The 13,048-nt window shown below is 40.0% G+C and overlaps 2 protein-coding genes across 5 annotated transcripts in view; both read right to left on the minus strand.

The window, feature by feature from the left end:
• ppfibp1b (PPFIA binding protein 1b) overlaps positions 1-5,022 on the minus strand; it is a 51,107-nt gene extending 46,085 nt beyond the window's left edge. For all 4 annotated transcript variants that reach the window (XM_052096767.1, XM_052096766.1, XM_052096765.1 and 1 more), the window contains exon 1: positions 4,887-5,022. The gene's annotated coding sequence lies outside the window, so the exon portion shown is untranslated. The remainder of the gene's footprint in view (positions 1-4,886) is intronic.
• A 3,960-nt stretch (positions 5,023-8,982) lies between these two features.
• On the minus strand, positions 8,983-12,573 carry si:ch211-245j22.3 (uncharacterized protein LOC563798 homolog). Its single transcript, XM_052096773.1, has 5 exons — positions 12,450-12,573; positions 10,358-10,490; positions 9,713-9,862; positions 9,458-9,563; positions 8,983-9,306 (listed from the first exon to the last, which is right to left on the minus strand). The coding sequence occupies exons 1-5, from the start codon at positions 12,524-12,526 to the stop codon at positions 9,182-9,184; spliced, it is 591 nt and encodes a 196-aa protein (XP_051952733.1). The 5' UTR covers positions 12,527-12,573; the 3' UTR covers positions 8,983-9,181.
• Between the last annotated feature and the right edge of the window lie 475 nt (positions 12,574-13,048).

The raw sequence follows: 13,048 nt of genomic DNA on the forward strand, positions 1-13,048 counted from the left end.
CTCAATAACTGTCCTGTTATTGGATACTTTCATTCAGGGGTTAATAATGGTTGACTGTGAATATTGAACTATTATTAGTCAAGTCAAGTGGTTTTTATTGTCGTTTCAACCATATACAGTTAGTACAGTACACAGCGAAATGAGACAACGTTCCTCCAGGACCATGGTGCTACATAAAAACAACATAGGACAAACAAAGGACCACATGAGACTACACAACTAAATAAAATACCTCTATAAAATACCTATATACCTATATAAAATGCACATGCTCATGTGCAAAAAGTACGGGAGAGTACAAGATATTTCTGACAATGAACAGGACAACAGGCACAGTGAGAGAAAGTGCAGCACTGACCAGTACACAGTAGTGCAAAAAGATGACAGTTTCTAAAAAAGTAAACAAAACATACTATGAGATATTGTTCTATGCACATAGCAGTTATTGAGGTAGCAGACAGTTATAAAGTGACAGTAATTAAAGTGCAACTCAGGACACGTGTGTACGTGTGTACGTGTGTGTGTGTGTGTGTGTGTGTGTGTGTGTGTGTCAAACCAGCCTCTGAGTATTAAGGAGTCTGATGGCTTGGGGGAAGAAGCTATTACACAGTCTGGCCGTGTGGGCCAGAATGCTTCGGTACCTCGTGCTAGATGGCAGGAGGGAAAAGAGTTTGTGTGAGGGGTGTGTGGGGTCGTCCACAATGCTGGTTGCTTTGCGGATACAGTGTTTTTTGTAAATGTCTTTGATGGAGGGAAGAGACCCCGATGATCTTCTCAGCTGTCCTCACTATCCTCTGCAGAACTTTGCAGTCCGAAACGGTGCAAGTCCCAAACCAGGCAGTGATGCAGCTGCTCAGGATGCTCTCAACAGTCCCTCTATAGAATGTATTGAGGATGGGGGGTGGGAGATGTGCTTTCCTCAGCCTTCGAAGAAAGTAGAGACGCTGCTGGTCTTCCTTGGTGATAGAGCTGGTGTTGAGGGACCAGGTGAAGTTCTCCGCCAACTCTACTATTGGTAACTGAAAACGTCTCGGTTACTGTTGTAACCTCCGTTCCCTAATGGAGGGAACAAGACGTTGTGTCGAATAGTGACACTAGGGGTCACTCTTGGGAGCCCGATCCACCTTCAGATCTATGAGAAAAGGCCAACGAAAAATTAGCGAGTTGAACTTGCATCCCACTTCCCCTGACATATAGATATAAAAGGGAGATCGGAATGCAGATTCATTCAAGTTTTGCACTGACGAGCCGAGACAAGGTCCCGGACATTACAGCGGTACAGTTCAGCCGGTGGCAAGAGGGACACAACATCTCATTCCCTCCATCAGGATGTTACGACAGTTACAGAGATGTTCCCTTTCTGTCACTCACTTGTGTCGAATAGTGACACTAGGGGTCCCTACATGAAATGCCACAAAGGCTGAACGGTCATGTGAACTGTCGATACAGGTGTAGGCAAGATACTACGAGAGTAAGAACAGATGCATTCAGGCTACACGGAGCCTCCCCAGAGAAAATGTCAGGTGCTTTCCCCATAGCCCTGAGGTGGGGGAAGGAGACGTGTCCAGTATGGGAGCAGGCCGCTCCAGCCATGGCATTTTCTCTCAAAGTCTTTCTCTCCACTTAGAAATTAGAATCGGCTGGGGCCCTAAATGCTCATAAAATGCACCAGGGAAGGCGTTCTTTTCTGTTCCAATTCTTTCAGGGAGAAAAGACCCCGCGGAAGCCACACTCTGCCCTTCTTGCGGAGAGGGTATGAAAGTGCCGGACACGTCATATGGGCCCACCGGGCCACACATGGGAGAGGTTTGGTGGTAGGTCCGACCCTTCGTGGGGGAGGAGTTTTCTACAAGCACAGCAGCCGGGCAGAGGAGACTCTAACAAGGGAGACGCGGGTCTACCGAAACAGATAAGGGAGACCGCCTCATGGAAAATACACACAGGAGGCCACTAGGGTAGCCGAGACCTGTGGAGCACTTACCCCCAGTAAAGGGCCTGTTAGCACACATACTGGGTCTGACTACAGATTCCTCAGCTGAATTCATGAGTCAGAGGGCTAGGAGGGAGAGCATCCAGGGTTCAAAAGTCGGGAACACACATGGGAGAAAGAGCGCAGGATTCATCTACCTTGTGGTTTGTGTGGTGCAGTGAGGGGGCCGCATCTATGATGCTCAAACTGCCGGCACCCGGTGTACAGTGGTGGCGGGGCGGCGACCGTGAGCACCGGCACTGTGACCCGAGGGAGGACACTGCTCATTTTTTTAAATGTGGGTGCCACAGCCCAAACAGGGTGTGGCAAACAAAAAAGAAGGAAACAAAGGATTTACCTCCCGGCCCTCCACCTGGGGAAGGAGTGGTCTGTTCACCAGCTCCGGCCTTTCTTCAGGCATCTCTATCCTCTGGTCGCCCATCTCAAGGGCACTTAGAAACCCTCTTGGGGGTCTTCGCTGCCGGCCGAGAAGCAGGGGGAGTCCCTCTCCTGGGGGGGGGCTCTACGCTGGGGCCAAGAACTGGGCCTGGAGCAAGATGTGCTGGATCGTCTACGTCTGCTGTTTCACCGCCAAGAACTGCTGGGCGAAGTCCTCAACAGTGACGGCTACGAGGCCGACCTAAGAAATGGGGGCATTCAGGAAGCGTGCCTTGTCCGCATCCCTCATCTCGACCAGATTCAGCCACAGGTGGTGCTCATGGACCACAAGCGTGGACATCGTCTGCCCGAGTGCGTGCGCGGTGACCGTAGTCGCTCGGAGAGCAAGTTCAGTAGCCAAGCGCAGTTCTTGTAGCACACTGGGATCAGAACGAGTAGCTCTTTCAGAGCCTTGGCCTGATGGACCTGGAGAAGGGCCATGGCGTGAAGGGCAGAAGCGGCCTTTCTATCAGTGCTGTAGACTTTTGTCGTCAGTGATGACATCACTCTACAGGGTCGGGAGGGTAGTACCGGGCGACTCCGCCAGGTGGTAGTGCTCAGCGGACAAAGGTGAGCAGTGATCGATTTGTCCACCTGGGGGTATCGTGGCATAACCTTTGGCTGTCCCCCCATCGAGGGTAGTGAGGGCGGATGAGCCAAAAGGACCACGTCCGGGCAGTAAAGGTGCCCTCCACGATCGCGTCAGCTCATCGTGCACTTCCGGGAAGAATGGGACTGGGGGTATTACCATGGTGCATGCCCAAAAAATACATGGTAGTACCATGGTACATTATAGTCAGTTTTTGGTCCAATTCAGGAGATCTACCATTTAGGTTTCCTAATGCCCCATTATGTTTTTGTCAGTTTGATGGCATGAGTGAGCTCTTTATACATTTTCTGTTGACACTGTATCAACGTTTTATGATCGGCTTCACATAGAGGAACAAAGCAGTCAGACATGATTTCAGTGATTGAGCCAAGGGGAGAGTTACAAGAGATGTTTGTGTGCTGTGCTAGTACTAGAGAACACAGATGTTCACAAGCCTTCAGTGCAGTCACAGCATGTAGGACCCCAGTTACAACAGGCGTTTTTATTAGATACACCAGAAATGGAAAGCAAAATATTTTTTTCTTGTTTCATTCACTGGAATTGTGTCAATAATTCCACTCCGACATATTTGGAGCTATTTTGGGGCATCACTAATTATTTTTATACACAGCCAATAAAACACTGTTACGTACTGTTCTTATATTCAAAACATCAAAAGGGATGCCCACCTGACAATGATCAGAAATACATTGTTACTATACCAAGCCAAGTCACCAATGTAGAATTTGATGCATCATATAACCATGTGGAAGGGAGAAGGACTGCTTGGAACAGGGGCATTCCATAAACTCTATCTAGAGCTAACATTAACAATAAGAACTCCACACCGCTTAGGTGAATGTATAGATCTGTTTGCAAATATAAAATGGGATAATGAAAGACATGTCAATATGCAATTAACATTTTTCATCCCTTCAGTTTTGTCATAAAATTTTGTTATACAATAAGTAAAGACTGGCTGATGAAACCTATATTTTTGCCAGAAAGATACCCTGTATTTTTTCAATGCTGTGGATTTGGAATATAAACATACTGTAAGAATCATGCAGCAAGAACATCCCATCGTTTTTAGAAGTCTTTCAACCTGTCTGTGAAGTCTTTGAAGCAGTTCCTAAAAAACATCACACTGTTTACACATCATAGATGTGCGATTTACTTTCAGATCCAAATTACATTATCAAACAATTAATAGGAAAAATCGTAAAAGCTCCTTGGAATCTATTGATATTCAAAATTGCCTATAAAAAGCATACTGTATGCATGCTTATAACATTAGTCTCCCTTCTGAAATGTACATGCTGCTTTAAAAGCAAAGTTACATGTATGTTTTTATAGGTTAGTCACTCCAAACATGTTTGTAGTAGAATCCACAACTAAAAAGTGACACTAGACTGTCTATCACAGGTGATGATGATGCAGTAAAGGAAACCCCATAACAGCTCTTGTTCTTCCATGGCTACGTGGAAAGTGTGAACCACTACTCAACAAACACAGCTGTCCTTAAAGTAGCAAAAGTGATGCAATTTAAATCATACCTGATTTTGTTTTCGGGTATAACAAACAACGTGTAAATATCACACTGGTAATACGTTTCTAAATAACTACATGCTCGTTTGTACATACACTTTATAACTTACCCTTAAGGCTATGTTAATATTCACGGATTAACTTGTGAAGTTTTAAGCATATAATACAATAACTTACTTTCCTAAATTTGTGTAGTGCATCTTTTCACAAGAAGTGAATATTTCAACAAAAAAAGCAACAAACAAGTTGTTTCTCACTTAAGCAAGTTTAGAAAGCCAACAAAGTCACACAGAAGATATACTTATCCATTATTCTGCCATTAATATAGCTGGAATTACTTACCAAACTTTGTTCGGCGTTTAAAGTATGAAAGAAGAAATGCTTGTGATCTTTTCCGTGTCTTTAATGCCTTTACGAGATTTGCTCTCTCAGTAGTTGGTTTCCCCACCTCGGCTGCGCCATGTCGACAATGAATGTGGGAAAATGGGACGTCGTAGGCAGGAAATACTCTACTATGGTGTAGTTTTGGCGTTGAATATTGAAGTACTATGACTTCACCATTGGAAGATTCCAACGCAACCTAATTAATATTCAAGATATTGCAATAGCCCATAGGGCGGTTACCAAGTTACGTCATATATATCTAATTAATATACATAAGTTAAGCCATCGCCATAGTACAATTCGTAATAACTCTGACTACAGAGAACATGTCGCGAATCGACATTCTGCATGGAGAATTCGCGCTTTAAGTTTCTGTGTGGTGGCGCCAAATTAGACAATGAAGAAATGCGACATTCCTTTTACCACTTTATTGACCTTACTTTTTATTGTTTTATTCTGGCACTCTAAATATATTTGTTTTTAAACAGTGGTGATTCTCTTTAGTCAGTCATTTCGTAGATGTCAGAAAACAGCTGTAACTTAGTCATGCCGTTAAACGCCAACTGAACAACTTCGGCTTCTATAGTCCTTATTCACGCTAGCGCCATCCTTGATTTTTAATGGGAATGACAAAGAGGCTGTGAGGGATAGGCTGCTCCTAGATCACATCTGGGTTTCCACAGCTCATGTTGTCTGGATTTCTTTGTATACTGAATGTTCTTGGGCAGATGTTATCAATGTTTTGGCTGCGGAACAAAAACACTTTAAACTGCAGTACAGTACATATATATATATACACACCAATCAGCCACAACATTAAAACCACCTGGCTAATATTGTGTAGGTCCCCACATGCTGCCAAAACAACACCAACCCTCTCACCACAATTGTACAGAGCAGTTATCTGAGTTACAATAGACTGACAGTTTGAACCAGTCTGGCCATTCTCTGTTGACCTCTCTCATCAACAAGGCGTTTCCAGCTGCAGAACTGCCCCTCACTGAATGTTTTTGTTTGTTTTGTTTTGTTTTTGGCACCATTCTGAGTAAATTCTAGAGACTGTTGTGTGTGAAAATCCCAGGAGATCAGCAGTTAAAATACTCAACCCAGCCCGCCTGGCACCAGCAATCATCCATGCAATTTCTAATTCAGACTAATCATGTGGCAGCAGTGCAGTGCATAAATTCATGCAGATACGGGTCAGGAGCTTCGGTTTATGTTCACATCAACCATCAGAATGGGCAAAAATTTGATCTAAGTGATTTGGAACATGGCATGATTGTTGGGGCCAGATGGGCTGGTCTGAGTATTTATGTAACTGCTGATCTCTTGGGATTTCCACATGCAACAGTCTCTAGAATGTACTCAGAATGGTGCCAAAAACTAAATAAAACAAAAACATACAGTGTTTTTGGTCCATCCAGTCTATGGTAACTCAGATAACCGCTCTGTACAATTGTGGTGAGAAGAATATAATCTGAGAATGCTATTCTGAGATGAGGGTTTCGCTGTTTTGGCAGCACAAGGGGGACCTACACAATAGGCAGGTGGTTTTAATGTTGTGGCTGATCGGTGTGTACAACAGTTAGATCCGGTCCTTTTAATCTGATAGGACAAGAGTCATAAGACACGTTCCATGAATACTGATGTCTCAGAACATCAGCAATCGGTTGCTTTACGGTTTGTGTCAATCCACTTGTGATTTTTCCCTGTGACATTAAAGATTTTAGCCAGCAGGTGGCGACAAATGTATATTTTTATGCGTCACGTTTAACGTGAATTGAGTCCGCACACATCAGTCAGCAAGCAGATTCTTTGAAGTCATCTGCATTGTTTCTCACTCCATAATCTCCATGATCGCTCGGATTACTACTACTACATTACAGCTGGGAAATACTGTTAAACTTCAGCATTAAGGCTTATCACAGCTGAGAGAAATAACAGATGGATTAAACAAAAACATAATCAAAGGCAGTTTCCGTGTTGGAAGGAGATGTAAATAATCAACATGGTGGAGGAGAGAACAGTTTCTATTGTGAATGACTCTTGCACACCAGGTACTGCAAAATACTCAGGAGGGACCCCTGCCCGGGCTGCTTAGACAGCTATTTTTACACAGAACTATAGGATGTATTTGACCAGAATTCTATTATCTTTAGCAAGCTGACTAACACAACACTACTGATTGGGAGTCACAGTAGATGCAGGTAATTGCTCTCATTTGCTCAATTGCTCTCTCTCTTTTCACAAACACACACACACACACACACACACACACTTACACACATCCTTGTTCATCCAAACCATCATTGCTAGTTCTAAAGTGACATTTTTCAATTAGTAATAGAGGTTTGTGGTCATATATCTAACTAGCAATGGCAGATCCTGATCCTTGGCATAAGAAAGTAGTTCCATGTACAAATGTATTTTTTGTGACAGTCCTTCGTTTTTCATCATTTCTTTATTTACTTGTTCTTTGAACTGTTAGCAATATCACACTCACAATCATGCTGTTTGGCCCTAAATCAACAAGGCTCTGATTATCTGCGGCCGAATCACAGCCGTGCTCATGTAAGGTATGAATCCAGCAAGAATCCAGTTTGTTATTTTAGTTTGTTTTGTGACACTCAAATAAATAAATAATAACTTTAAGATTTACACATTTCATATTCAAAACAGAATTCAAATTAATTTAAGTAATCTTTAATAATTTGTATTAATTATATTTTGTTAAACATTATACAGTTCAATTTGATGGGATTTTATGAAACTGAAATGTGTACGCCTTAAAAATAGGTTATAATATTATTGAGTGTAAAGAGAGAGTGAAGGTAATATTGTTTATCATGTTTATAAAGTTGTAATAAATGTTTTAATCCCACAATACATTTTGTAAGGCAAAACTAATACTGATTAATAAACTTAACATAAAATAATGTAACCTAACTTAATATAACAAAGTAGGTAAATATTCAGCAATTCAGACTTTGTATTTTAGCAATGTGCATTTACAATATTGCATAAAAGTTTAAAAGCAAATTATGATTAGAAAATTCTCATGAGGCTAAATAAAAAGATACTAAATAATCATTCTAGCCATGTTCAGTTTAGTATTAGGGATCTGCATATCTGATTTCACAAGACATCAGGAGTACAAATCAGATTTGACAGTGTCAATGTATAACTCTACATCTAATTCAAGCAGAGATTAACTTCTTTAACATCTTTTTAACATCTAGACATCTTTGAGTTTTCTTAAAAAGTCCCACCAGAATATATGCTGCAGAATCTAATCGTCGTGATATAGGGTACAACTGGGCTGAAGGCACCCCTTGCTTTTTTCTGGTAACAAAATGTATCAAGGTAAAAAAAAAATAAAACAATAATTATTATATTGAATATTAATGGAGCAACATCATTTGTGTGAAAAGAACTAATAACGGAAGGTTTTTTCGATTAAAATTCTTTTTTTTTAAATGTGGTGAGGGAGACTTTTACACCACAATTGGGGTAAAAGCCCCTAAGGGTATAAAGTGGGTATAAAGTGTAGATACAGGGGAATAGTTATAGTGCAAATTTGTCAACTAATGCAAATAATTTTGAGACACCAAAATGCTTCTTTGAGTGACACATTTAGATGATGCTTACTCAAAATACATACTTCAGAAAAAAGTCAACCATTTCCTGATAATTTCAAACATATTTGGGATCTTATTATATCTCAAGTATTCTATAAACAAACTAATCTCTATTATGATTGGATGAGTCATCTTGAGCCCACCTTGAAAATGTTTCAAAATAAATCTATTAAAAAATTTTTTTTTGTTTAATAGGGGGCTTTAGCCACTGCAACAATGGGGATATTTACCCCAAAGAATATCTTTCACTTATTGGACAGTTATTGAAACATTTTTGATTTGAAAGACCTTAAAACTGAAAATGACAAATAAGTATTTTGTTTCAAAAGAAATGTGTTAATTTCAGGGATTTTCATTAACTACATACATTTGCATTAACGTTTTAAAAAATATAAAAAACTAGATCAAATTGCCACAAAATCAAACTTTAAACATTACACGCAAAGATCTCATGGATCAGGAATATTTTGCAGTGTATAGTGACAAACAAGTGTTAAGGAAAGTGCTGTGGTTTAGTGTTTTGGGAAAAAATCAAATCAAAGGAGCCTTTTACCCCGTGGAGCCTTTAGACCCGTTGTACCCTACTTTATGCTGTATCCAAAGAAGCCTAAATTTTTAGAGTACTGCATGGCCTTTGAGAGGCCTCTCCACCTTCACTGTGTTTGGATCACACTCCAACATCTCTCTGATCCATTCATCATTCAGTGCGCCTTCAATGAATTCCTCTTGACTGATTATGGCTATAGAGAACAGAAAAGAATGACATAAGCAGATTCACCATCAGTCTTTTTCATAACTGGTCACTTGCTGCTAGTGTAGTACTATTATTCTCAAGAGTGGGTGAAATGACTTTTGTAAGTTAAATGAGGAGTCTGATATCATGTAGCTTACCATTGTTATCTTTGTCCAGCCGTACAAATATCCTGTTGGTGCACTCTTCGGCAGTCAGTGGATCACGCTTGGTCAGTGAGGCAGCTACACTCATCTTGTACACTGCCTGAGAAAAGGTCAGACACACCACAAATTCTGATTATATATTGCCCTCTAGTGGAGCATTGCATTTCACTTTTTCATTGAATCTAGAATCTGCTCATAAAACAAAAAACAAAATAGCAAGGAATACTGTTCTTAAGTTTAGTTATATACCTGCATGATTTCAAGCATCTCAGACCGAGTGATGGCTCCATCTTTGTCTTTGTCAAAGAGTTTGAAGGACCAACGAAGCTTCTCCACTGAAGAGCCCTCAATCAACATGCTGATAGCCGTCACATATTCTCTGAAGTCCACAACTCCATCCTGTTAAATGGCACGTAATCATGTCACACCCTTTATAACTATTTAAAATATCCTAAAGGTCTGCTAATGGAATTTTTATCATAATTTGGAACTAATATTTAAAGGGATGAAATATTAAGCATTTTATCCTATAGCGGAATTTCCCATTTTTCAATCATTTTTCTAGAATTTCAATGAAATTTTAAAGAATCTTATATGATTCTTATTAGATATTTAATTCCATTATCACTCCTTTAGGATAATTTCACTTGTGTCACATACTGTATATGTAAAGAGCTAACTGTCAAATGAATAAAAATTACATCTGTTTTAATCTGCACAGACCACAGTGCATGTAAGGAGTAACAGTGCTATGGCTCCTCCCTTTTTAAGTTGACATGCCTTAAATATAAGTCGTAACGGTTGTGTGAAAATTGTTTCTATTTCAAACATCAGGCTTAAACCATCACATGTGTTAGGCCTCAAAGCTTCTGTAGTTTTTGAGCTCTGTAATACCCCATTGTTATCTAGTGTCCGGAATATCTGCTCTGCATACTCCGCTGACTCTTTTCCCACGGTTCCATTACAGAAGTGACGTCTGAACTCATGGAGGGTGATCAGCCCACTGGGACACTCGTTCAAGAATTTCCTGTCAGATGGGGAAAGAGAAATAGAAGTGGATAAATATAATTACATGTTTTTTTATCTGAAGTCTAGTTTTAGGCTACAGATTATTTTATAGCCATTTTTAGATCCTAAACAACTGATCTATAGATTATTTGGCTAAATATATGCGCTATAATTTGTAAATGCATAAATCAGTGTGCCAGTTTCTAATTGTCTTCTATCTCATTATTATACATGTTTTTTTGATGACATTAAACTAAGAAGATAAGAATATTCTTTTCCCTGTAATAGTTCCACAGAAAGTTTAGGATTGAACTAAAGGTTAACCTTGGGGTTAGTGTAGTAATATACTGGGGGGCCAAATTGCACTCTTCACTGTTCTGATTGCCCCAGCTATGTCATGCTGTTATTGTGTAGGGCCTTAGGAGTGGTTTAAATAATAATAATAATAATAATAAAAAAAAGACTTGCACAGTAAAATGGATTTACATAAATTATGAGCAATAAAGTTTATAAATAAATATAAATAATTATCAAATAATGTAAAAAGAAAGTAATATTCAGTCAGGTGGTCCAGATTTCTGCGGCCCTGCTGAATCAGTTTTTAGGGTTAATTATAAAAATACATAAAGTATAGCCTACATAACGTCCACTTATGCCAAACTTAAACATTAATTTAATTGGGGCTCCTGGGTAGCACAGCGAGCATCGACGCTGTCTACCACATCTGGAGTCGCGAGTTCGAATCCAGGTCGTGCTGAGTGACTCCAGCCAGACCTCCTAAGCAACTAAATTGGCCCGGTTGCTATAGGGAGGGAAGAGTCACATGGGGTAACCTCCTCATGGTCACAATTAGTGGTTCTCGCCCTCAGTGGGGGACGTGGTAAGTTGTTTGTGGATCACGGACAGTAGCATGTGCCTCCACATGCTTTGAGTCTCCGCGGTGTCATGCACAATGAGCCACGTGATAAGATGCGCAGATTGACTATCTCAGAAGAGGAGGCAACTGAGACTTGTCCACCGCCACCCGGATTGAGGTGAGTAACCGCACCACCAAGAGGACCTACTAAGTAGTGGGAATTGGGCATTCCAAATTGAGAGCAAAGGGGATCAAAAATAATAATAAAAAAATGAATTTAATTGCATTAGATGACAAAACAATACCAAGTGGAATCTGCTAATAAATGATAATGAAGGCTTTTCCTAACTACACTTTTTCTCAGCAATTTCTGCAATTATACATCCCAAGGTAGTTTTGGTGGATGTATGAAGTTAGTTCTATAAACATATTCCACTCAATTTAACAACCAGAAAGCATCCAAATATTTTTTGGGGGGTGGGTCCACATTTGAAACCATCATAAAATGTTGTTCTGAAAAACATATTTGTCCCACGCATGTGAGGGCAAAGAGCACTTGGCTACCGAAAATTGTGTCGGTATATTCCTAGAATCCATCCACATCCAAGGTAAAAGAATAGTACAAATTCCAAACACTTCAAATCCTTATTGAAGACCTTGCGTGCTATCATATAGTGTGTGCTATTGTTGTGTGTTTTATAAAGCACAGCTAAATTATGCACAATGATAAAAATGAAATAAAAATCCAATCGAGAGTAATTGTCTTATCATGTACGTCACAACAGGAAATGTAACAGGAATAATGTTGGCAACAGTAAAAAGTCAAAGTAAAGAAATTCAACAAACAGATAACCTACTTATTGCACATAGAGTTCTTATGGTTTTATACTCCTAGTCTGCATTTTAAAGCCTACAATTAAAAAAGAAATCTTGATGTGATGACCCATCCTGCCATTTTTAATTGCTATATAGGCCTATTATCTCATATAAGTAGTACCAAGAATAGGAGGATGTCCCTGCAAGTAGTGTACCGTGAGCTATTTTTCAGAAAAAAGCATCCTGATAACATGGGAGCTCCCCTAAAGACTGAATATCTACCAAGTTAAAAATTTGCAAACTTACCTGAACCATTCGTAAAGCTCGGTGACATAGGTACCACCTTTTCTGCAGGGTAAGGTTGAAGCCTGTCCCATCTTCATCAGTGCAACAAAATTAACATCCACACTGACACATTTATAGCAGAGCCCATCTTACTTCTCTCTCACTTAATCATTCTTACCCTGGCCCTCCTGCATCTGTGAAATTAAACACAAGTAATCTCCCCATGGGAGGGCCGCAGGCAGGTGGGTGACACTCATTTAATTACATCAAAGACACCTACATTCAGTGACGCATGCCAGTATTATTATTGTTAATAAAAACTAAATGAAAACCTTTTTGTTAACTGAAACAAAAACATGTCAAATATGTTCACGATAAGTAAGCTAATGAAGCAATTTTGACCCAAATCAATATTTAATGTCCATTTACATTTGGCAAGTTGGCAATAAACACCAACAGAAATCCGACACAAGCCAGAGGTGAAATTAAGGGGACTCTACTATTTCTTATTTCTCAAGTAATAACATACTTTCAATGAAAATAAACATTTCATGCCCACTTATTTAATTTATTTGGTAGATAGCCGTGTAAAAAGCGGGAGAGAACATTAGCCTGAGTAT

Source organism: Xyrauchen texanus, chromosome 29, assembly GCF_025860055.1.
Source record: "Xyrauchen texanus isolate HMW12.3.18 chromosome 29, RBS_HiC_50CHRs, whole genome shotgun sequence".
Classification (NCBI taxonomy): domain Eukaryota; kingdom Metazoa; phylum Chordata; class Actinopteri; order Cypriniformes; family Catostomidae; genus Xyrauchen; species Xyrauchen texanus.

Excerpts from the sequence above, each read along its gene's own strand:
- si:ch211-245j22.3 (XM_052096773.1), bottom strand. The coding sequence starts at position 12,526 with ATGAAGATGGGACAGGCTTCAACCTTACCCTGCAGAAAAGGTGGTACC. Across the intron at positions 10,491-12,449 it reads GAGCTTTACGAATGGTTCAG|GAAATTCTTGAACGAGTGTC; the intron begins GTAAGTTTGCAA and ends CCCATCTGACAG. Across the intron at positions 9,863-10,357 it reads GGACACTAGATAACAATGGG|GATGGAGTTGTGGACTTCAG; the intron begins GTATTACAGAGC and ends GCCATTTAACAG.